Source organism: Trachymyrmex septentrionalis, unplaced genomic scaffold, assembly GCF_001594115.1.
Source record: "Trachymyrmex septentrionalis isolate Tsep2-gDNA-1 unplaced genomic scaffold, Tsep1.0 scaffold108, whole genome shotgun sequence".
NCBI lineage: Eukaryota > Metazoa > Arthropoda > Insecta > Hymenoptera > Formicidae > Trachymyrmex > Trachymyrmex septentrionalis.
This window is the reverse complement of record NW_017304207.1, coordinates 72468-94414: the sequence shown is the minus strand read 5'-3', so window position 1 is coordinate 94414 and position 21947 is coordinate 72468. Positions and strand designations below refer to the sequence as shown.

Below are 21947 nucleotides of genomic sequence, written 5' to 3'. Positions count from 1 at the left end.
AATTTAATCTCCTCTAATGAACCTTGTGGTAAATTCATGTAGGACAGGCTGCGTTCAGCGGAAAAAGCAGCTTTGGAAATTGGAAAGTTCTTTAATCTGAATTATATGAACTTGTCATAAAGTTTCTGGATCCATGTTGTAAGAAAATATGAAATAAGAAAATACATACAGGTCTTATTACATTATGACTGGATTCTGCAACTATCTACTGAATTTGTATGTATTTCAGCTGCACCTCACGTATTTGAAATCAGACAAGCACGTACACATTCGAATTGGTGACTGAGAAATATGGAAAGTACAACAAGCACAAACAGATCTAACGAGGTAAGGTAAGAAAAAAAGAAGGCATGAAAATTGTAATAAAGAAAAGAAATCTGTTTTGTTTTAATTGCATCTGATACAGTTTTTCTTGTGAAATCTGAACGAGTATTCATTTAAATACAGAAAATATTGGATATGTATAAGAATCTAGTGTCAGCAATAACAAACAATAATAAAATAATGGCGGAGTAAAGTAATAATAAGGAGAAAGAAAGCTTCAATGTACATAAAAAAAACTTTTTCCTATTCAACGAGCATTTTATACGCAGAGGATAAATGAATCACCCTATATAGGGGAGGGGGATTCAACGCGTATTGGGAGATAGCTGCTATCACAGTATAGATCCCGCGATTTTGTAACAAACTGCGTTTTAATTTGTCATAGATACATTTACAATATACATTTACAATATATATGTATATATTTATAAGTTTCAATACCGCTTCTTCCCTCGACGATACTCAGCTCAACGATAAAGATGAGTGTTAATGGGTGTACAACGATAGCGGCGTATTACGATATATTTCGTTTTTGTTTTTTTTTTTCCGCACATACTTATACACATATATTTCTGCTGATGTCTCGTTATACTATTATACGCGTCTCTTCCAAACAAAAAGAAAACAGAAAAGTCACGTCTCTCTCTTCCACGTTACGAGATGTAGCTCGTCACGAGTGAATGCTAGTTTCCTTCCGGGTCTTTGCACAGATCCCTCGTTATGTCGAGATCCCTTTTAAGATCGAGCACATCGTCCTCTACGCGAGATATGTGTTTTATATATATATACAAAGAAAGCCTAACTCCCTTACGTGCTATTTCTTACGACGCTAAGTAATCTACATAACGTACATTAGCAACAGAGCGCGCTCGATAATTATTATACACAGAAAAATTCTCTTCGGCTTCTTTTTTGCAGGAGTCCCTACTACGAGTTCGACGATTAATTCGCTACCGAACCGAACGGAAAGATCAAACGGAAAATCCGACGGCTAGACGACACACTCGGTGAGTTATGGACCCGAACGGCGGAGCTACAGAGAGGGAGGACGCCCGTCAATCAGCTAATTAACAAAACGTAAAAATTGCATATTGCATAATTCCGTGTCCCGACGCATACGCACGCACCATACAGACCGACGAGGAACACGTGCAATATTCGTTCGCGCGTGCATTTGTCGACGTAGAGGTAAGCGTCAGACGAAAACGCATTCGCGAATAGTGTCTACATAATGATACATCATGCATAAATACACGATGTATGATTATATACGTGTACGTACATTGTACACGCGAATATGTAACGAGTGCTTTCCAGCAAAGTTGTTTTGCAGGTGACATAAGTCCACCTGTCTTTTTACTTAACTTCTTGCACGGTTCATCTTTTCTCTTTTTCTCGTCAACATGGATAGAAGGAAGGAACACGAACCGTATAAGAACTTTAGCTAAAAAGAACAGGTCTACAGTGTAACAGTGAATCATTGTGTCCTTGTTATTCGCCAATGTATGTTAAGTGATTCGACCACACTGCATGACCCATGATATTTTTATGTTTATTAGATTTGTTAAAAAAAACAGCATGTTTCGTAATAATTGAAAAAGTTGTAAAAAATTATTATAAAGTAGAAGGCCTAATGTACCAACATTTTGTCACATATCATAGTTGTGTAGCGACTTATGATATATGAAAAATTATTTTACATTTCTTCGAAAAAGAAACGAAAAATATGTCAAATGAACAGAAAGTCTAGCATGGGCCAGCAGTGACTCATGGCGATACGGAACGTGTTAAGCAAAGATGAAAATAATTCCACTGTATCTCGCTGGAGAAAGCATCCAATGCATTATATTCTACGTTATTTATCCGCGTATATGTTTTCCCGGACGTTACACACGGAGGAACTTTTGATAGACGACTTGTGAATCGACTTACTCTCGGCGCTAGCGATCTCGACTTAGAGCTATTGAACCTGCCGGTTAATCTCGTTTTAGAAAACTATCAAAAATTCCTATATCGAAAGTAGACTTGTCCTTTATGTACATATTTGAAGCTAAGCTTCTCCGCTTTCGACGAACGGTGTAAAAGTGTCAAAGTTACTCGAGTTACGACGGTTGCTCGTAAAAAGGAAGCTGCAGTCAAAGAAATCTACAAACGATTATTCACCTAATTTCCGTAGAGAGCCTTACGGATACGACGTCAATTACGTAAAAAACAATAGAAAAGACAAGTCGCGAGGAGGATGTCCCTTGTAAGTTACAAAAAAAAAAAAAAAAAAGACAAGATAAGACAAAAAGGGCATACTGCTCTCTCGCGCGCTCGCCAAGAGACTTTCGATTAATATTTGGTATCCCTTTGGATCTCGAACGAACACTCTTCCTTCGTCGCGGGTACGTTTCAAAATCCATTAGAAGATTAATGTGTCATCATCGAATCACGGACCGATTTTGCGGTGATCTTAGTGGCTAAAGCCAGGATGGTCGGTGATGATGTGGCGGTGGCTGGAGGGCGTAGAGCGAATGAATATATTGTTGATAGGCGGCCTGGTCGACCGTCAGATTGGGTCCGTGTGGCGTCACGTAGGCGGAGACCGGCGGGACGTACGCCGCCGCTGCTGCTGATCTCTGGGCGGCAGCTGCGGCGGCAGCCGAGTGGAGGAATGAATGAGGCGGCGGATAGTTCCTCGGCGGTGGTTGATTACTGAGTTTGTTGCAGGCAGTCGGTTGGCCCGAGGCGTTGGTCACTGTCGGCGGTACCATAGGCGGCTGCGATTGCTGTTGCTGTTGCTGTTGTTGCTGCTGCCGCAGAGCCATGTTGTAGTAACTGCCTGGATTGCGAAACTCATCTGTTAGGAAGGCAAACGCAGCCGCCGCGGTAGCGTCCTTGTCGTAGGGGAACGGCGGCGCGTGGCCGGTGGTCGCGCCGCTGGCGGAGGCGGCGAAGTTGAAGGCACTACCTGCGGGCGGCGGTACCGCCACCGCGGCTGTCTTCAAGGCGCTGATAGAATCGGCCGCGGTCGCGGCGGATGCGGTCGCGTACTGCGGGAAAGCAGGCATTCCTGCCGTTTGCTGCTGATCCGCGACCGCTGCGGAGGTCGTCGTTACGGTCGTCACCGCGACTGTCGCGCTCGGTTGCTCCTGTTGTTGCGGATGCTTGCTTTTCCGGCTCCTCTTCGTCTTGGACGGCGTCACGGTGGGTGCTATCGTGGCCATGGGAGTCACTCGCACGTCGCTTTCACCAGCTCGTCGCGATATAGTGAGAATACCCTGGCTGTTTTTAGCCGCCTGCAAGCTTTGTAGCAGATTAAGCTGTTCAAGCTCGGACGGCGCGGCACTGCGACCGTAAGCGGCAAGATGCTCCGGCTTCGTCCCAGGTGGTGGTCGTGGAATCGTTAATAATTGTTGCTGCTCCTTACCCGATGCGCGACCCACTAGACCAAGGCTAAGCCGCGCATACGCCGAATTGGTCGCCATAGAATCGACCAGGCCACCGACGAACGGCGTGCCGTCAAACTGACTAACCGATACGGCCTCCGGTTGCGATAGAGTCATCATCGGCTCGAAACTTGGAAACTGCTCCTGACTCGGACGCGTCACTGTGCTCTCCTGTGGTAGACCTCGCGTATTGGACTCGGTGGAAGGTGGCTCGTACGCGCGTTTCTTCATCGGAGGAGGATTGCTGGAGGGACTACCAGACGCTCCTCCACCACCGGCAGACTTGGAGCTGGCGTCGAAATAATGCGGACTAGGATACACCGGCCTCGAGTTCGGTGGCGGTAGCGAGTAACCGGATGGCTGGAAGCCGCTTGGATAGAGCGATTCGTGGGCTGTCGTTAAGTTCTGTTGGAATGCCAACAACTGCGGCTGATCTGATGCAGACGTGGGTAATTGATCACTATTACCGGACGGTGCTTTGCCGAGGAAACCGCGTGGCTGTATCTCGGTGAAACTGGTCCGTGACTCTTGCGGTGTCGATTGTTGTTGTTGCTGTGCCTGTTGCTGACCGCCGTGTCTCGAAGCAGTTCTCTGAAGCTCGATGTTGGAAAAACTGTTCGGATACGTTGGAGGGTAATGACTCGGCGATTGATAGATCTGATGATTTGTATTCAAGTTTAATGATTCCGATTGAACGGGAAAATTTCTCTGTTGATCACCCGTCGCAGGTTTCTCAATAGTGTTAGATTTCAGATATTCCGTCCGGTGTTCAGCTTCATTTGCAGATGACGATATTGTAGGTGACTGCTGAATGTATGAAGGATTTTGTTTGAAATCTTGAGGATAACTCGCAGGTGACACCGTGGCTTGAGCAGCGTACTCCTCCGAGTTCTTCGACGACTGAAGCTGAGAGTAATTGGCAGTTTGTTGTGGAGAAGATTGAGGGTAACCAGGTGATTGTTGTGATGGTTGTGCAGGATTGCACGTGGGTTTTTGTTGAGGCGAAGATTGCGGATAATTGCGAGATTGAGGCGATGGTTGCGAATAAAACACTGCTGCTGCTGCTGCTGCTGCTGCTGCTGCTGCTACTGCTGCTGCTGCCGCCGTCGCTGTTGCCGTTCCGGATGTCTGTTGTGGCGAAAGCTGCGAGTAATTTGGCGGCGTCTGCGGCGAGTGTAGCGGATGCGAGTACGTTGCCGGTTGCTGAGGAGACGACTGCGGATAATTGGTCAGCGATTGTGGCGACGATTGGGAATACGGACTGTTCTGCGGCGACGGTTCGGAGAACGGAGATGATGCTTGCGGCGAATGCTGGGGAAAAGTTTGAATTTGCTGATGCGATGATTGCGAGTAACTCCGATCGTGTTGCGGAGTCGGATACGAATTCGGAGGTTGCGGCGACGGCTGAGAATAGTTAGCGGGATGCGTTTGCGGCGACGATTGCGAAGAGAAATTTGGTGGCTGAGGAGATGGCTGCGCGTACGCGTTGGGTGGTTGAGGGGAAGATTGAGAGTAATTCGCAGGCGGTGGTTGCGGCGATAAACGACCATAACCAGCGGGTTGTTGAGGCGAGGATTGCGTATACGGAGAATGCTGTTGCGGAGATGGTTGCGAATAATTCGGCGGTGTTTGAGGGGAGGACTGTGAGTAGGGGGAGTGCTGCTGTTGTGGAGAAGCTTGCGGATAATTGGTAACCGCCTGGGGAGAAGATTGCGAATAATTAGCGACCGCGTTCTGTTGTGGAGACGGCTGCGAGTAATTCGGGGTAGATGGTTGTTGCGGCGAGGGTTGTGAGTAATTCGATGGTGGTGTCTGAGGTGACGGTTGAGGATAAACTGGCTGTATCGCTTGCGGGGAGTGTTGGGGATAAACGGGTGATTGATTCTGATTGTTGGCTGATAACTGTTGCGGGAAACGTTGCGGAGACATTTGTGGGTATGCCTCTGCGTTATCTTGAGGCGAGGATTTCTGATACGGCGATTGATACGGCGGCTGCGCGTGTACCTGAGGATAGACAGATGGCGGTTGCTCGTAAGACGGATAGGCCGGAGACAACGGATGATTTTGCGGTGATGGAGTGGGTGGCAATTGCGCGCTGTATCTCGGTGGGGTCGCGTAGTAAGGACTGTTGTAGGGACTACTCCCAGCCGACAGTGCGTCCTGATAAAATCCCGCACCTCTTATCGGTTCGGTTGGAGTTATTACGGGCTGGCACTGTGGGGAATGGGCCGCGCGTGGCGCCGGTGGAGATTCCTGAGAGAAACTAGACACCGATTCACTAACACTGCTACCACCGGTGCTCAGCCGTCGTTGCCTGCCGCAAAATGCTTCCTGCGAATCCCCATCCTTTTTTATTATCGTGGCCTCTTCCGCTTCCTCGTCCTTCTTTTTTGATTTTGGCGCTCCGAAGGCTTTGATCCAGGCACTCAAATTTGGTGTGGCTGATTTCGGTTTCTGCGCTTCTTCCGTACCAGATCGAATCGCTTCTTTTTCCTCTACTGTATTCGATGTCTTTGTAGCTTCTTTAACGCTTGTTTTCTCTTCTTTAACAGCCGTTTGAATTGTGGTAAAAGAATGGTCCTCTTCCTCGTCATTCGACAAATTAGGATTAGGTGACGACACCAAACTCTTGCAGATTAATTGGATGGAATCTACGTTTTTCAGCACAGTACCTAAACTGAGTTTTGGTTCTTCATCGTTATCCTTATTCGATTGATCGTTATCACTAGTAGAGTAATTCGCGGAATCATTGGTGTTAGCGCTGGGCACATTAAGCGGTTTCTTCAGAAGTAAATTTCCCTTACTTTTACCGGGTTGCAAACGATCGATCGTGCGCTGTATTTTCTTCGGTCGACTCGGTCCATGAGCACTAAATATTTTGATAGAGCTTGGTCTCTTTCGCGCAGTCTCGACCTTGGATCCTGATCGACTGGATTCAATCGAAGAAGTATGAAGCACTGGCGAATCACTACCGGAGGAGAAGCCCGAAAGTCTGGGCGCGTCGTCAAGCCACTTGTTAATGTCCTATCGCACATAATAGGTCAAATCAATATGTACAGTTCACAGAATGTAAATACCAAAAGAAAATGTAAATCTTCGCATTAAGCATACTAAGTTTGGAAATATCTTGTTAACACAGTCTAATAATTTTTGTCAATATATTTAATAATATGTACACAGAGACTAATAATTTTTATCAATATATAAATTACAAATAATCTCGACGAGAATAGAGTTAAAAATTTAAAATTATTAGTTTACATTCTGACATGTGTTACTTAAAAAAAAAAAAAAATAATAAGTTCTATTACATTAAAAAAAATGTTAACGTAATTTATGTCTTGCATATACGTATTTTAATAAAAATCTCAAAATAATCTTGAAGATAATATCTTGTGAGCTTACATGAAGTGTTTTCTCCGTCGCTTGATTTAATGCTTGAATCGTAGCGTTTTCTTCTACTCCCAGTCCTTTGGTATGTTTAGCATGAGTGTTTTTCTTATTTTCAGTGATTTCCGGATCATGTTTCTTACTCGTGTCATCCGTTTTATCTTCCTTCGTACTTTTCTTCGACTTTGATCGCTTTGCACTGTCTTTATCATTGTCGTGGAAAGTACTACTGTTTGAAGGCACTTTTTTTGAATGGACACCGTGAGTGTCACTTTTCCCCGTTTTCCTCTGTTTTTCTTTTTCGTTTTTCAATTTTTCCTCCCGTCTTCTATCGCTTATCTTATCTTTTAAACTATCGAGCGAGTCTACATCTTTATTACCAATTAACGTGGAGAGCTTCTTGGAGATGTGAGTATGTTTGGAATCTAAAGCACTTTCTAATTCTACATCTTTGGAATCTGTTTGACTTTTTAACTCTCCATTTTTTAATTCTTCTTTTTGTTTTGATTTCTTATTTTTTTGCTTTATATAACTCTTGTCGGATTTTTCATCAGACTTGGTTACAGTCTTTAAATTCGACTTTTCTTTCTTACGATTCTTTTTCGTTTTAACATGAGAAGATTGTTTTTTGTCTTCCTCAAATACTGCGTCACTTTCCTCGACTTCGATCTTTTTTAATTTACTCTTCTTCGTATTGTCTGTCAATATCGCGATTTCTTCAAGTTCTTTCTTTTCTATTTTTCTACTTTTACTTTTCGCAATTACTGGAGGTTCGTAATCTTCCTCGAAATCCTCCTTTCGCTTTTTGTTTTCTTTCATTTCTTTGGCAGATCGCACAATTTCCGAATCTTTTTTCGATTGATGTCGTTCTTTGCTCGCCTTTTTATTAGATGTTTTTAATCCTTCAGATTCCTTAGGTTGTTTTTTGGTTTTAAGTAAACTATTTACATCAACGTTTTTTCTTCTCTTTGACGTTACAATACTAGTCTCAGATATTGCATCTTCGCTTTCCTGATCTTCCTGTTCCTCCTCATCCTCGTCCAATTCTTCCTCTTTTACTTTTTTACCTTTTTTCTTTCCCCTTTTTTTCTTCGCAACTTTAATACTTTTATTTCTCTTTTCGTCTTCGTCCACTTTTTCGTTACTCTTAGACTTTGTTTTACTCTCAGGTTTATATGATTTCGACTTTTTTGTTGATTTTTTCGAACGTTTACGTGCGTTATGGTGCGAAGAAGATAAATGACGTGAAGGATATGATAAAGATGTAGGTGACGCGGCCAATGACCGAGGAGATGTAGCGTCTTCGTCACTGGATGTCTCTGATTCTAAATATCGACTTACGGCTTTGTCAAAGGCTTCCTTAAGATTAACCGCCATATCCGTGTATTCTGAAATATATAAAATATATTGTTAAATTTTTTACCGACATATAATAATATATAATGTAATAAAACACTAGTGATACAAAAAATTTAAAAATTGGATAAAAGCATTACAAACCATTATCCGAGCCATTGTATTGCCTGCAATTATCAACAATAAGCCGAAAATCGCGTTTAAATTGACTTAAACTTTTATACGAGCCATTTTCCAGTTTCTCTTCCATAGTTTTAAGATCCATTGGCCTGCGCACCACACTATAATACCTATAAAAATTATTCACATTGTTAAAAATTTAATATTAGATGTGAATATTAATCATGACTTTGAGATATGTGTGAAATTGTACCTTGGCGCATAATCCTCATCCACGGGCTCAATAAATGGCCAGGCATCCACGTGATCTTTGACACTTTCAAGAACTTTGTGCATGCCGACACAGCGCTCTTCCTCCTCAATGCCGAAGGAATAGCCATATTTGTAGCCATAATTATGAGATACGTAATTACCATCGCCATGATTACCGATACCCTTCTTCTTTTCCAAGTCTTCTACTTCATCCCTAGTATGAATTACAATCTGACCGACAGCCGAGGCCAAAGAATTATTTGTTTGCCGTCCTTTTTTCTGAACCGGTGGCGTCGGTAACGGCGGAGAAGTCTCCTCCTTAATATAAGATTTTGAAGCTTGCGTGCCTTTTTTAGTCGCTTTGGTCGTTTTAGTCCTGATCTTGGATCTGACCATGACTGCATCCATCTGTGTAGCAGGTTCCTGGCTACGAAGCACTCGCGAGCTATTACGTTGTAATAGCTTACGTCGTTGCTGTTTCTCCTTTAAATCGAACAATTTTGGTATTTCCGGCATAAAGTCTTCGGACAATGTGCGATAAAGTTTGCGTTCGGTGTCGAATTCCTGAAAAATATAAAATAAATAACATATACAATATACAATTTTACTTCCAATTAAGCAATAATTCGTAACTTATTGTTAGTTTTTATAGTAGAGGAACAATTATTACCGAATCACGAAATTTTTCAACCAATCTGCTCCAATCCTGTTGAGTAAAACAAACAACTTGCCAAACGCTCTCTCGTCCGTCGTTGCCGTTGTTTATTAAACTAGCTTCCTCCTTCTCTTCCTCTTCCTGTTCCTCCTTCGCCACTCTGTTCCGTCGTTTTTTACGCTTTTTATCCCTTGGCTTACTTTTCTGCTTGTGTGAGGCACTGTTAGAAGTATCAATGTAATCTTCCCGGTACAGTCGAGTGCCGTAGAAGTACCAATAGGCAGAATTCTTACGATCATGTCCCAAAGGTTCGACTCGCAGACTATCCGAGTCCAAGTTGCTCAACGACTGCTCCTAATATTAATTTTACATTTGATTACAAATAATCATTTAAGAGATACGCATATATAAAATTATTGTAATAATTTGCAATGATCGATTACATACTACGTCTTCGGCGTCGAGCCTGAAGTCACAGAGCGCACGTAATATTTCTACTTTTTGACGAAGCGGTAACAATTCAAAGTCTACGTCTGTGTTGAAAGGATTTTCACATTTGTATTCCTGTACAAATATATAAACGGTTTAGTTACATTTTACTATCAATGTCGGAGCAACTGACAATCATGCGTTACAACACCTAACATTGAGATTAATACATACTTGGCATTTTTTCCGGAAAAGTCTACGCAGAAACATCTGATAATTAAAAGTGGAGATGTCATTGCGAGTGTCGTTTGGCAAGCAACCCTCCAGTAACTTTACTATCAGTTCCTGAAGCAGCCGTCCTTCGGTACCTCCGTCCGTCAATAAAGCTTCTTCCAAATCCTACAATTTTGACGTTAACATTGGAATACATTTTGCATATAGTATTCATAGTGAAGTGAAGAGAACAAAATGATGTATAAGCCAATAAATAATAAGATTAAAGCTGAAGCATGACAGCTGTTTCGCTGCCTAAATGCTGAAGCGGTACTAATGGGCTTTACATACGCTGCTTACTCATAAGAGAGTTAGCATTTGATTAGATACCTCAATATCAAAATCCAGAAGATTGAAGGCAGCTCTAAATAATGAGCAAAAGTGTGCTATACTTGGCACCTCCCACCACGATTGAATGTCTAAAAAATAAAGGAACAGTTAAAAGTTCCTTGATCTTAATCCTGCTGTCTATTTGAAATGGACGTTATTGTAACTGTACCCATTTCTTAGACGAAGCTATTTGGAATCTTAACTAAAATTATTTGAGAAAATACTACAGTCTAATTAGCAATAAATCTTAATTCTAAATATCTTCCATTTGAATACATTGAGAAAAGTTTCTTTTTCCAAATATTTATACCCTCTCCAAACAATTTACATTACACTTAATAAAAATGATATTCTTTAAATTGAAATACACAACTTTTAATTACTATCTTTTTTTATTAAACAAACAAACAAAGATAAATGATACGTTTAAAAATCTAAACTGAAATGGCTATTAAATACAAAATAATTTTTCTTCAAGATTACGTCTGTCTTCAAGTTTCTTAAATTCTAACACGATCAATAATTATTTTTATTTTTCTATACTTAAATATAAAAATTTGCGAAAAACTACCCCTGGACTTGATTTAATTTATCAAAACACAATCATCTATTCATAACAATTAATATACCATTCATTCTACAAATCCACCTTAATTCATTTCATTAATTCCGATCAAAGATACACGATAAAAGACAAACGATAAGAGATAACTTAATTACTGAAATGGAGCAATGACTTTTACAATTTTAAACATCTGTAATTACATGTCAAATATTCCAATAAAAAAAAAAAAAAAAATCTTTTAAAGTATTCAACGGAGAAATAAATTCATGCAAATTTCTGGAATGGATATTATACATTGATTGAGTAACAATTATATATAAAATATAAATGTACATCGTTCAATCAATTTCCCTCGACTTGAAACATTCAAGATCTCGTGACAGAATAAACTTCACAATAAAAAAAAAAAAAAAAAAAAAAAAAAAAAATACAAAATGTTTTGAAATAAATTTCAATAGAGAAATAAATTCATGCAAATTTCTGAAATAAATATTATATATAAATTCAGTAATAAATTGATAAACGTTCAATCAATTTCCTTCGACTTGAAACACTCAAGATCTTGTAATAGACTAAAGCAGGAGAATATCTCGTAGCTGAAGATCGGGAAGATCTCGTCTCTATACCTGCTGCCACAAACTATTTCTAGTATCGCTTACAGCGTCGCAAAAAGGAATAATATAGATACAGATACATATCGGCCGGCAATTCGTCACGCGTGCCGTCCGGTGGGACGACCGGCGCGACGGTGGACTCACCTAGGATCCCGATGAAGGTGGGAAACATAACCCGTCGTGTGGCGGGCGAATCGGGCGAATCAGCGTGTCCAGGGCGGGACACGGACGAGCTCGATGGAGGCTTGGCGTCCAAGTGTCAGGGAGGTGTCTCCGAGCTGCGACGATACGAGCGCGGGTTGGCTTCCTCGGTGGGTCGTACCCGACGACCCCGTCGACTCGGCGGGTGATCGCCAATGGGATCGAAACGGCGGTAGCGGCGATCTAAAGGCCCCGTGTTAACCCGTGTAGCGCACGAACTGCGCGCGCGACGAGAAAGATCGAGCAAAACACTTCCGCCGCCCGGCCGTGTATGTATATATATGTATAATTGTACGTGAGATATATATATACATACGTATATACGTATATATATGTATGTATATATGAATATACGTGTATACGAGTGCGGAGCCCGTATCTCAAAGCATCGGGATGCACATCACAGCGGTGAACGACACCAAACGACACCCGGTGGCCTCCTGGTAGGGTGTGCGCGCGAGCGCGAGCTCGCTAAGCTCGCTTGGCCGAGTAGCTCGCGAGGAATATTGGCGACGGTATTGCACGGAGGAGGCGGCCGTAGCGGCGCAGGGCGCACTCGCCACTTGCCGCTCGAGTTCGCTGGTTCCGCTTCCCGTGCGGCGTACCACCGAGAACGGGAACTACTGCGTACCGTCGGTCGGCGAGGATTTATCTCGCCGGGACACGACCGTCGTGTGACGGCTCGCGGGAGTCGCGCGCGACCATTCCCGTCGGGACGCACGGCGCGTTAGGCGCGCATCCAAAACACATAATCGCAAACCCGCCTCGGCGACCGCCTTACGGGGTTTTGCTTCGCTCAGCTTTGCTAGCTGGCCGCTGCGCTGGCGAAACACGCGCGCGCGAACGCGGGGTCTCCGAAGTCCGTAACGACGCTCCTCGACGCTCCTCGAAAGCGGAAGTCGCCTGCGCGCGCTCGGCGAAGGGCGCTCGGCTCGGATAGATATCGACAACGCATACGCGTACGCGTTGCGTTGCGCTGTATTGCGCTGCGTCGCGGGCTTCCGCTTACCTCCGATCACAATACGACGTAAACCAACGGGCACACGGGCGCGGACTAGCCGGACTAGCGCGGACACGGACTATGCAGTCGCAAGTCGCAACAACTGCCGAGAGTGGGCAAGTGTGTAAAGTGCAACCTGCGGGCAGCGGGCGTACAGTTGTACGCAGTGCAGTGCATCAATTCGTTGGATCATAAAGGGTGTCCCAAAATTAACGCAAGATTTGAATTAAATAGAAAACAGAGCTTTTAGTCTTTTGATTGTTATTTTTTTATTGAATCATAAAGTACATAGGATAGGGTTATTTGTGGACTAACACATCGGGCAAATGGCCTCCACGGCTTTGCATGCACATACGCACTCGTTTGTCGAAATTTTCCATGACCATTTTGCATAAATGTGGCTGAATTACGTTGATGCAGCATTGAATCTCCTCCTTTAATGCACGGGTGGTTGTGGGCTTGTTGACATAGACCTGTGATTTCAAATAACCCCATAAAAAGAAATCTAATGGTGTTAAATCACACGATCTAGGGGGCAATTTTGGCGATTAACAAAGCCAAGGTGAAAATGTGCTCCATCGCTTAGGATGATTTTGCTCGAAAAATCAGCATCCATTTGTTGATGATTCAATAATCCATTCAACGAACTCATTTTCACTAACCCTAAACTGTCAGCTGTTAAATTGTTTTTTTTTTTGGGTTGCCAACACTTTACTGCACAAATGGCGGCAAATTCAAATCTTGCGTTAATTTTGGGACACCCTTTAGTTAGCGGCCCGACTTATCGAGCATATAAGAAAATGCAGTACTAAAGAGCTGATGAAAAATTCTGAAAAAATTCTTAGAGTTCTATGAGAGGAAAATTAATGATTTTCGTCTCTCGCAGTTTTTCTGTAAAGTTGATAGTATTTAAGTAAAAAATAAATCGTTGATAAATCGGGCCGCTACTATGCGAATTAATGCACTGCAGTGTACACCCTCGAGCGCGCAGTACGTAGAAGGTCCTCGACGTCGTATTGAGAGACTTCGAAATTCTTCGTGTAGAATCATATACGGGCACCGACGAGATGCTATTAAAGACCGACATCCTTACGGGAGTTCGCGTCCATGTGAATATTGTAAGTAATTAAGAATTAAAAATTGATAATATTGCACGAATTTTATGATTTATTAGTTTAATAGACGTGATCAGAGACTACATCAGCTATTCGGATGCACAAAAATTCTGTATTTTTCGTGTGAAAGTAACAGAACAAATAAAATATATGTTTTAATCCTTCATTGGCATTTGGATAAAGAAGAACGAACTAATTGTCGGGAATCATCAACTTGGAATTTGCTATGTAATTTCTTTTTACATTTTATATTGATAAGGACTCGAATTGAATGTAGGCTCTGATGGGCTTTTTTACATTTTCCAAATATTTATGTTAATAATAGCAAATTTATATCAATTATTGATAATGTCAGCATTCTTCAATTATCTCCGGACCCTTAGGGCCCTTTTTATACCGTCGAAAATTTGTCCAGCTTTGACGGTCTTTAATAATATCTCGTCGGTGATACGAGTCTGTTCGTTTTATATCAACTACTACGTTTCATTTTACTTCCTTCTCGTTTCCTCCAATGTTGTGAGAAAAGGAGGAAAAGTAAACGGTGCAAGAAGTTCAGCTAAAAGGAACAAATTCTATTGTAGAATCACGTACCAATTGGCTCGGGACAACCGTGAATTCGTGGCTGTAATTGGTCGATTTGTTCAACCGCTCAAACACTTGTCTCTTTCGTTTCTTCCCGCCGTAGGTTTTGCGCGACAATCTTCATAATTTATTAGGCCCGGTTCTATAAATGTAAAATTAACTTTAATCCCGGTTTAACTTACCGTATATTTTTATTTAATTTTAAGGATTCTAATTTTAAAAATTCTTAGAATTTGATACAGATAAACAGCAGTGAGTTAAATCGAAGAAATTAAAGTTAATTTTACATCTGTGGAACTGGACTTTAATCTTATTATACATAACATTATTTAAAACTATTTTAAATCTGATATTAAAAATATCTGCTTACGAATATTAAACAGTAGACAATTTGGAAACGAGATTTGAAACGATATGTGATCGGTCGTGAAGTGAGTTGCGACACTTGCGACATCTTTATATTTCGCAACATTCTACGATCGTAATTGTTTGTGTTGTCTGATTGCTGTGTTTCATCTGATTTCATCATTCATTCCTTCGATTCAGGAATTCGGATTCTCGCGTTCAGCCACAATCGAATCATGGCATCAATCGTCGTACCGGCGGTATTTCGGTTTAGTCGTGTAACGGCCGATAATTTCTATCAAATAAATAAAAATGGCTTACGCAGGTAAATTGTCACTTTTTTTCGCTGACGCGAGTCGCAATCAAATGCATTGCTGAGTCACATGTCGAATCGGCACATTGAGGTTAACCGTATATTACTTATTGTTTTGTTTCCTTTTCGGCAGCATAATTCTCATTAATTAATATTAAGGCTAATTAATTTTTGTTAACTTTCTCATGACCCGAAGTGTCTACTACTTATAAACAATTTGTCTATTCTATACGTAAAAAGTGAATTTAGAATCTCTTGAAATTTTTGTAGTCTAACAAATCAAATTTTTATTTTTATATACATATATAGACAATACTAAGTGTTTTTCTTACTTTATTTATTGGTAAATAACTTAAAGATATTGTGTGAGATTGTGACAGAGGTGATATATGTTTTTGTAACAGATATATTTTATTTGTAATATATTATGTAAAAAAAAACAACGCTTATTTTTAAGACAATGAAATAAGGTTTCTTAAAAATCTTTTATAAATAATATTTTAATTGTGATTCTTAAATAGTTTAATTATCTGGAGTAAGTTTTACCTATTATTATTTAAACTCTCGTATATATGTATTTATATAGTAAAAATATATTTATATAAATAAATGTAAAATTACAGGTTGCCACAAGTATCCTCTGCATTTTCTTGGCAGAGGCAATATTTTGGCACAATAACGGAAGAAAAGAAACCAGTTACTGATGCACCTCCTATATTAGAAGCAACAGAGAATGAAAAGAAACTGAAAACTGAACTGGAGCTTATTAACAAAGAGTTAGCTGAACTTAAGGAGTCTAAAGATACATTGGAAGATAAATATAAGAGAGCATTGGCAGAAGGAGAAAATATCAGAGTCAGACTCACCAAGCAGATTAACGACGCCAAACTTTTTGGTATTCAAGGCTTCTGTAAGGATCTTTTAGATGTAGCCGACATATTGGGTAGAGCTACTGAAAGTGTACCAAAAGATGAGATAACAGAGCAAAATCCACATTTGAAAAGTTTATATGAGGGTTTAGTCATGACAGAAGCTCAGTTACATAAAGTAAGATATATCTTCATTTTAATGAGAAACACACGTAATGTGACTTCAAATGAGGATATTAAATTTTTTATTTTTTCTTTAATTTAGGTTTTCAAGAAACATGGCCTAGTTTCATTGAATCCAGTAAATGAAAAGTTCGATCCTAATGAACATGAAGCATTATTTCAACAAGTAAGATTCATATAATAAATAAAGGTATAAAATGATAACTTTTATGAATAATGAATATTATTTTCAGGAAGTTGAGGGCAAGGACCCTGGCACAATTGTAATTGTATCGAAAGTAGGATACAAATTGCACGAAAGAATAGTGAGACCAGCATTAGTAGGTGTTGCTAAGGGATAACTAATGTAAAGATAGATAGAGCATCCATTTTATGATAAATTGTAAAATCCTACAAAGTTCAGTATAAAATATTGCTGTACATTGTAATTTCCTTTTAAATTTTTATTTAAAATATAAAATAGGAACCAATCTGGTAATACAAAGTGTAAAAGTAGCAAAAAAATATATATATGCTACTTTTATGTAAACATTTGTAGCATTATATATATATATATATATATATATATATATATATAGAAATTCTTTTTTTAAAATATATACGTTATTTTCCATTACGCATACATATACAATTTAATTTTACAAGGAGCTTATAAAAAAAAGCGATAAAATCTAGACAAAAATAATGATGCATATTTATCTTCAGTTTGTAACATATCTTGACATAAAAAAACCAAGCATAAGATCATAACTGTACAAATCTATATAATATTAAACACTTGCTGTTAAATTTGAGTTTATGAATCAATCCTCATATAAGAAAAAATATACATTTTTATATATTCGTAATTTAACATCTCTCAAATACTTTGTACAAGTTCGGTAAACTGGCTATTTGTAATATTGTTGAATCGTGAGCAAAGTGTTTCGGTGGAAGTAAACTTTCTTTAATTGCCGGATACAAAACATGTTCAGTTACATATTTCCAGTCATGTGTCTGATGCTTCGGACTGATATAACTGTAAAATTTTGCCGTTTCCCGGCAAATATTTTGAAAACATAATTGTTCCTTTCTCCAGTCGACTTCCGTTGCTAGTCGCATTATATACAATGGAATTTCCGCTTCGTATGGAAAATATTTATCTAAAATATTATTAGCATATGTACAATTTATTTTTATGATAATATAACAGTATTCGATGTTATATTTACCTAATAATATGGGCAACGATCTCAAATTTCCTACTTTATCCATAACAATCGAAAAATATTCGTTCATCATATCTGCCTTTTCTAAAAGTAATTCCTTCACCCTCGCTGCCAATTCTTCCTTTGGTCCGTCCTCTTCTGTCCATCCAGTTTCTCCCGAATCTAAAGCAATCATTGCTAAATCGAACAATGATATTCGTTCCTAAAAAATAAATTCACGCGTGCAATGTTAAATGGCTATAAAATAAACTTAATTTGTTGCACCTGAAATACGTACTGAAAATTTGATAATGCCAAAATTAGCAAAATCATAAAGCATGATTTCATAAAAAAGCTCCTCCCTGAAAAAATATTATATCTTAAGATATGAATAAGTTTATATTACATTTTTATTATGCAAAATTATAAAAATTTCTTACGTTAATTTTCTAGTATTGCATATATATAAATTCACTCCACTCTGTATCAAAGCTGAAGTTTGATCGATGCAGCCAACAAATGTTAAATTAGCTAAAATGTCTCGTAATCCTTCGTGACATTCATCTTCAACATCCTTACGTAATTTCAGGATACTGGTTAATTTTACTTCGTGTTTAAAGTTATTCACAGAATATGATTTAAATTGCTGTGTAAATTTCGAAGATTCATCAGCAAAAGTATTTGTCTCAGTGGATGATCTTTCAGATTGACTTACATTACATATTGAACTTTCACCTTCTTCCTGATTATTCAATGTCTGTTCTTTTTCTTTTTCCGAATTTTTCTTTACATTTTCGATAATGTCTCTATTTCCAAAATACTGATACACTTGCTTACGAGCCTTATCAGCTATAGTATCTACAGGATTATCTTTAGGATCATCTACTTCCTCATCTGAATCTTGTAGAAATTCTGAGATGTCAAACGTGAGGTTCTCTGGACAGACATTTTCCAATTTGTCTTGTTGTGCGGAGTTATATGGATCGCAAGTGTTTTGCGAGTCCAACGAAGATTTGGTATCTAATATATCACTCCAATCCAAATCTCGTGTTAAATTATTATCAGTTAGAGTTTTTTTGGTAGGTAATAATGTAGAATTGTGTTCTGCGACATTTAAATTCGAGTCTTCCTCTTGACATTTATTGTCAGCAGATGGATTTTTCATAATAACATTAGGTACACTTTCTCCTAAACTTTCAGAATTAAGAGGTTTAGGATCATTATATGTTAATTCTTTCGTTAGAGTATTACTGTCACTCTTACGTTGTTCGAAATGTATGGTAAAATTAAATTTGTCAAGTTTTTGATCAGACGAATCTGTCCTAATCATCTCCTTAGCGTAAATCTTTTTTAATTTATCTGAATTTTTATACTCTGGTAACACCTCTTCTAGGACTTCTTTAGTAATGTCTGCTTTCGGTAATCTAGCTTGTAAGTAAAACGTTCTAGACGCGCTGTTACCAGTTAGTCTTTCATCTAACGCGAATTTTATTCTTTCAACTATCGTATCTTCGTGAAGAAATCGAACTTCGTGTTTCGTCGGATGTACATTAACATCAATATTCTGTGGATTAATATCCAAAGATATATAACACCACGGATGAGCTTTTTTCGGAAGATATACAGAGTACACGTCTTCTAACATCTTATGGATTGCTGCAAATAAATGTTCATAAACATTAAAATTTTGACAAATTAGAATAGATAAAAATTGAATATATGTAACGTTAAACTTACAAGCAGAATCGACCAATCGATTGTTGATAAAAAGCAACATCACCATTCGCTTATTTGTATAATTTGGATTTGTCACTAAACCGTGCATCTTAAATTTATAATCCTTGTCGTCAAGCTCAACTTCTAACAGTTCACGAGCAACAGGATTGCCATACAATATCCTTATGTTATTCTGTTTAGTGGAATTATGTGGCGTTCGAACCTGAAATTGTATTTGAACAATACATGCTTTCAAATATTTTATTTTTAAATGTATTGTTTAGATCATGCGTCTACTGCATGTTGTATATTGTATACAAAATGATTCATCTTACTTGTGAACTCGGCCCGCTATGTTTTTTTAAAGTAAATCCTACTGTTGAATTATGTACAGCATATCTCATAACTACTTCTGTAATTTTGGTAAATTCCTCCGATGGATTTGACAAAGCCTTTCTACGAGTTGCCACATTATAGAATAGATTTTCTATTGTTATTACAGTGCCTTGATTTCCAGCACAAGGCACTGGAGGTGCTTTTAGTTTGCTGTTAATATATGATGCTCTGTAATAATATACGGCAAGTATAGCTTAGCTAATCTTTCTTTCTCTGTATGAAATAAGCATTACATTGTTAATGAAATATACATACTTATAGGCGCATTTTTCATCTGCTGTTTTTGTCGTGATAGTAAGAAGAGCTATGTGACTAATACTGGCCAGAGCTTCTCCTCGAAACCCAAATGTCGTAAGAGCACCGAGATCTTCGAATTTTTGCAACTTGCTTGTAGTAAATCTTTCACACACAATCTCCATATCTTCTTTTCGGATACCAGTACCATTATCCTGTATCTGAAATTATAAATTAAGTTAGAGGTACATATGAATATAATTTAGATGTGTTTAATGAAAATATATTTAATAATTGAAATTCTAGTATGTACCTGTAGTAGCTTTAAGCCTCCTTCTTTCGCGGTGATTTGTATGTTCGTTGCTTTGGCATCCAAACTGCAACATAAAAGTAAATTTCTTGTGAATGTGCATGTAGTAGACGATAATTTTCAAAAACTAACCTATTCTCTATTAATTCCTTTAACGCATTTGCTGGTCTTTGGATTATTTCTCCAGCTGCGATTCTGTTCACCACGACTTCGTCTAATTTTCTAATCTTCGCTGGCGTACACATGATACACGTGATATCAATTATTAATTAATAGAAAGTGGCAAAAATAGCTTTTTCAATATCTGTTCTTAGATGTAAACATATAAAGCATAATCCAGGAACATAATTCAATCTCGTAAATTGATAATCTAGTTAGGGTTGTTATATGATAAGTTTTACGTTCAGTGAGAATTTTTTTAAAGAGCTCTTGAATAAATTTTTAACGAAAGATTCTTCACAGACATATCACTGGCGCCCATTTTTAAATAAATAGGTTAAAAATTAAGTCTGCAATATTACCAACAAATATAATTGATTATAATGGTTGATAAGTTTCCTGCCGTCGATAATTAAGGACATTATTTTATCGACACGACAAAATTGATTTAAAATATACTTTCAGCCGCAAAAATTTAAATTCTTACAAACTGTATGTATGAAGCAAAGTATTAGGCACAAAAAGTAATATAATCAAAACTCTTCAAGATTTGCATTTTTACAAGTTTTTACTTCAAATCAGAAATTCATTCTTGAAATATAGATTATTTGTGTCATTACTTCATATTATCACCGACGAGATGATATTGTTTATTTTATTTCTTTTTTTATTTCTTTTTTTACTTCTCTCTTTTTTACTTCGTGAATGTTTATCATTTTTTTTCATTATGACTTCTTTTTATTTTCTATATTTTACTCTTTTTGTCATTTTCAGGTTTAATTGTTTTATATATTATATACATATACAGGGTGTTCCGAAAGTTTTTGCCAATCACTTTTATGTAGATAGAGCGGAACTAAACTGAATCGAAAAGTCCTCTACCATTTGGCAATTTTTAATAATTAATATCTTGTTAACTATTGCGAAAATTGCAAAGTGGTAGAGGACTTTTCAACTCAATTTAGTCCGCTCTATCTACACAAAAGCGATTGTCAAAAACTTTCTGGGCATCTTATATATTATGTATAATATATAATATTTACGACACAATAGATCTTCAAAAAATGAAGAAAAGATGTATACTACAAAAAAAAAGAGATAAGATTACATATTAGATGCTTTGGGATGGAAACAATTTTTTCATGTTATTTTGTTACATGTCCCAGGATTCTGTGCTGTTTATGTGCAGAGAAGAGACAGAGACAGAGAGAGAGTCTCAGAATTTAGAATCAATTAAAATATTTCTTAGTGCGCGAAAATTAATCTGCTGATTGATTCTTTAGCACATTTACAGAAATAGATTTACAGAATTAGTTTTCTTGTTTTTTTTCTTGATTACTATTATATTATATTTCTTGTTTTTTCTTGTTTTTTTCTTGATTACTATTATATTATATTTCTTGTTTTTCTTGTTTTTTTCTTGATTACTATTATAATAATGTCCATCTAATAATGTGCCATAAGTTTTCCAGTGATAAATGGATCATAATGGAGTCAACATCGAATCGATGTCGATTTTATTGTCATTTCTCACTGGATTACGAGTGTTTCGTCTCTATGTATAATACAAAATCAAAGTCAGTAACGTGAGATTTAAT

The 21947-nt window shown here is 38.4% G+C and overlaps 3 protein-coding genes across 4 annotated transcripts; 1 reads left to right on the top strand and 2 right to left on the bottom strand.

The window, feature by feature from the left end:
- Nucleotides 1-486: 486 nt before the first annotated feature.
- LOC108747665 (serine/arginine repetitive matrix protein 2) lies at nucleotides 487-13092 on the bottom strand. Of its 2 annotated transcripts, none has more exons than XM_018485274.1 (10): nucleotides 12950-13092; nucleotides 11884-12158; nucleotides 10561-10649; nucleotides 10192-10356; nucleotides 9976-10092; nucleotides 9544-9882; nucleotides 8875-9437; nucleotides 8646-8791; nucleotides 7161-8533; nucleotides 487-6779 (listed from the first exon to the last, which is right to left on the bottom strand). In XM_018485274.1, the coding sequence occupies exons 2-10, from the start codon at nucleotides 11909-11911 to the stop codon at nucleotides 2787-2789; spliced, it is 6813 nt and encodes a 2270-aa protein (XP_018340776.1). In that variant the 5' UTR covers nucleotides 11912-12158; nucleotides 12950-13092; the 3' UTR covers nucleotides 487-2786. The 2 variants fall into 2 exon arrangements, with proteins under 2 accessions (XP_018340776.1, XP_018340785.1); XM_018485283.1 differs by lacking the exon at nucleotides 12950-13092 and having other exon boundaries at nucleotides 487-4834; nucleotides 4868-6779; nucleotides 11884-12205.
- Nucleotides 13093-15146: 2054 nt separating this feature from the next.
- On the top strand, nucleotides 15147-16786 carry LOC108747671 (grpE protein homolog 1, mitochondrial). Its single transcript, XM_018485297.1, has 4 exons — nucleotides 15147-15307; nucleotides 15919-16342; nucleotides 16430-16513; nucleotides 16581-16786. Exons 1-4 carry the CDS (start codon nucleotides 15219-15221, stop codon nucleotides 16686-16688), a joined length of 705 nt encoding a protein of 234 aa, XP_018340799.1. The 5' UTR covers nucleotides 15147-15218; the 3' UTR covers nucleotides 16689-16786.
- Nucleotides 16787-17128: 342 nt separating this feature from the next.
- On the bottom strand, nucleotides 17129-20610 carry LOC108747436 (DNA mismatch repair protein Mlh1). Its single transcript, XM_018484891.1, has 9 exons — nucleotides 20323-20610; nucleotides 20194-20257; nucleotides 19902-20101; nucleotides 19586-19814; nucleotides 19272-19473; nucleotides 17975-19190; nucleotides 17833-17896; nucleotides 17559-17757; nucleotides 17129-17489 (listed from the first exon to the last, which is right to left on the bottom strand). The coding sequence occupies exons 1-9, from the start codon at nucleotides 20433-20435 to the stop codon at nucleotides 17197-17199; spliced, it is 2580 nt and encodes an 859-aa protein (XP_018340393.1). The 5' UTR covers nucleotides 20436-20610; the 3' UTR covers nucleotides 17129-17196.
- Between the last annotated feature and the right edge of the window lie 1337 nt (nucleotides 20611-21947).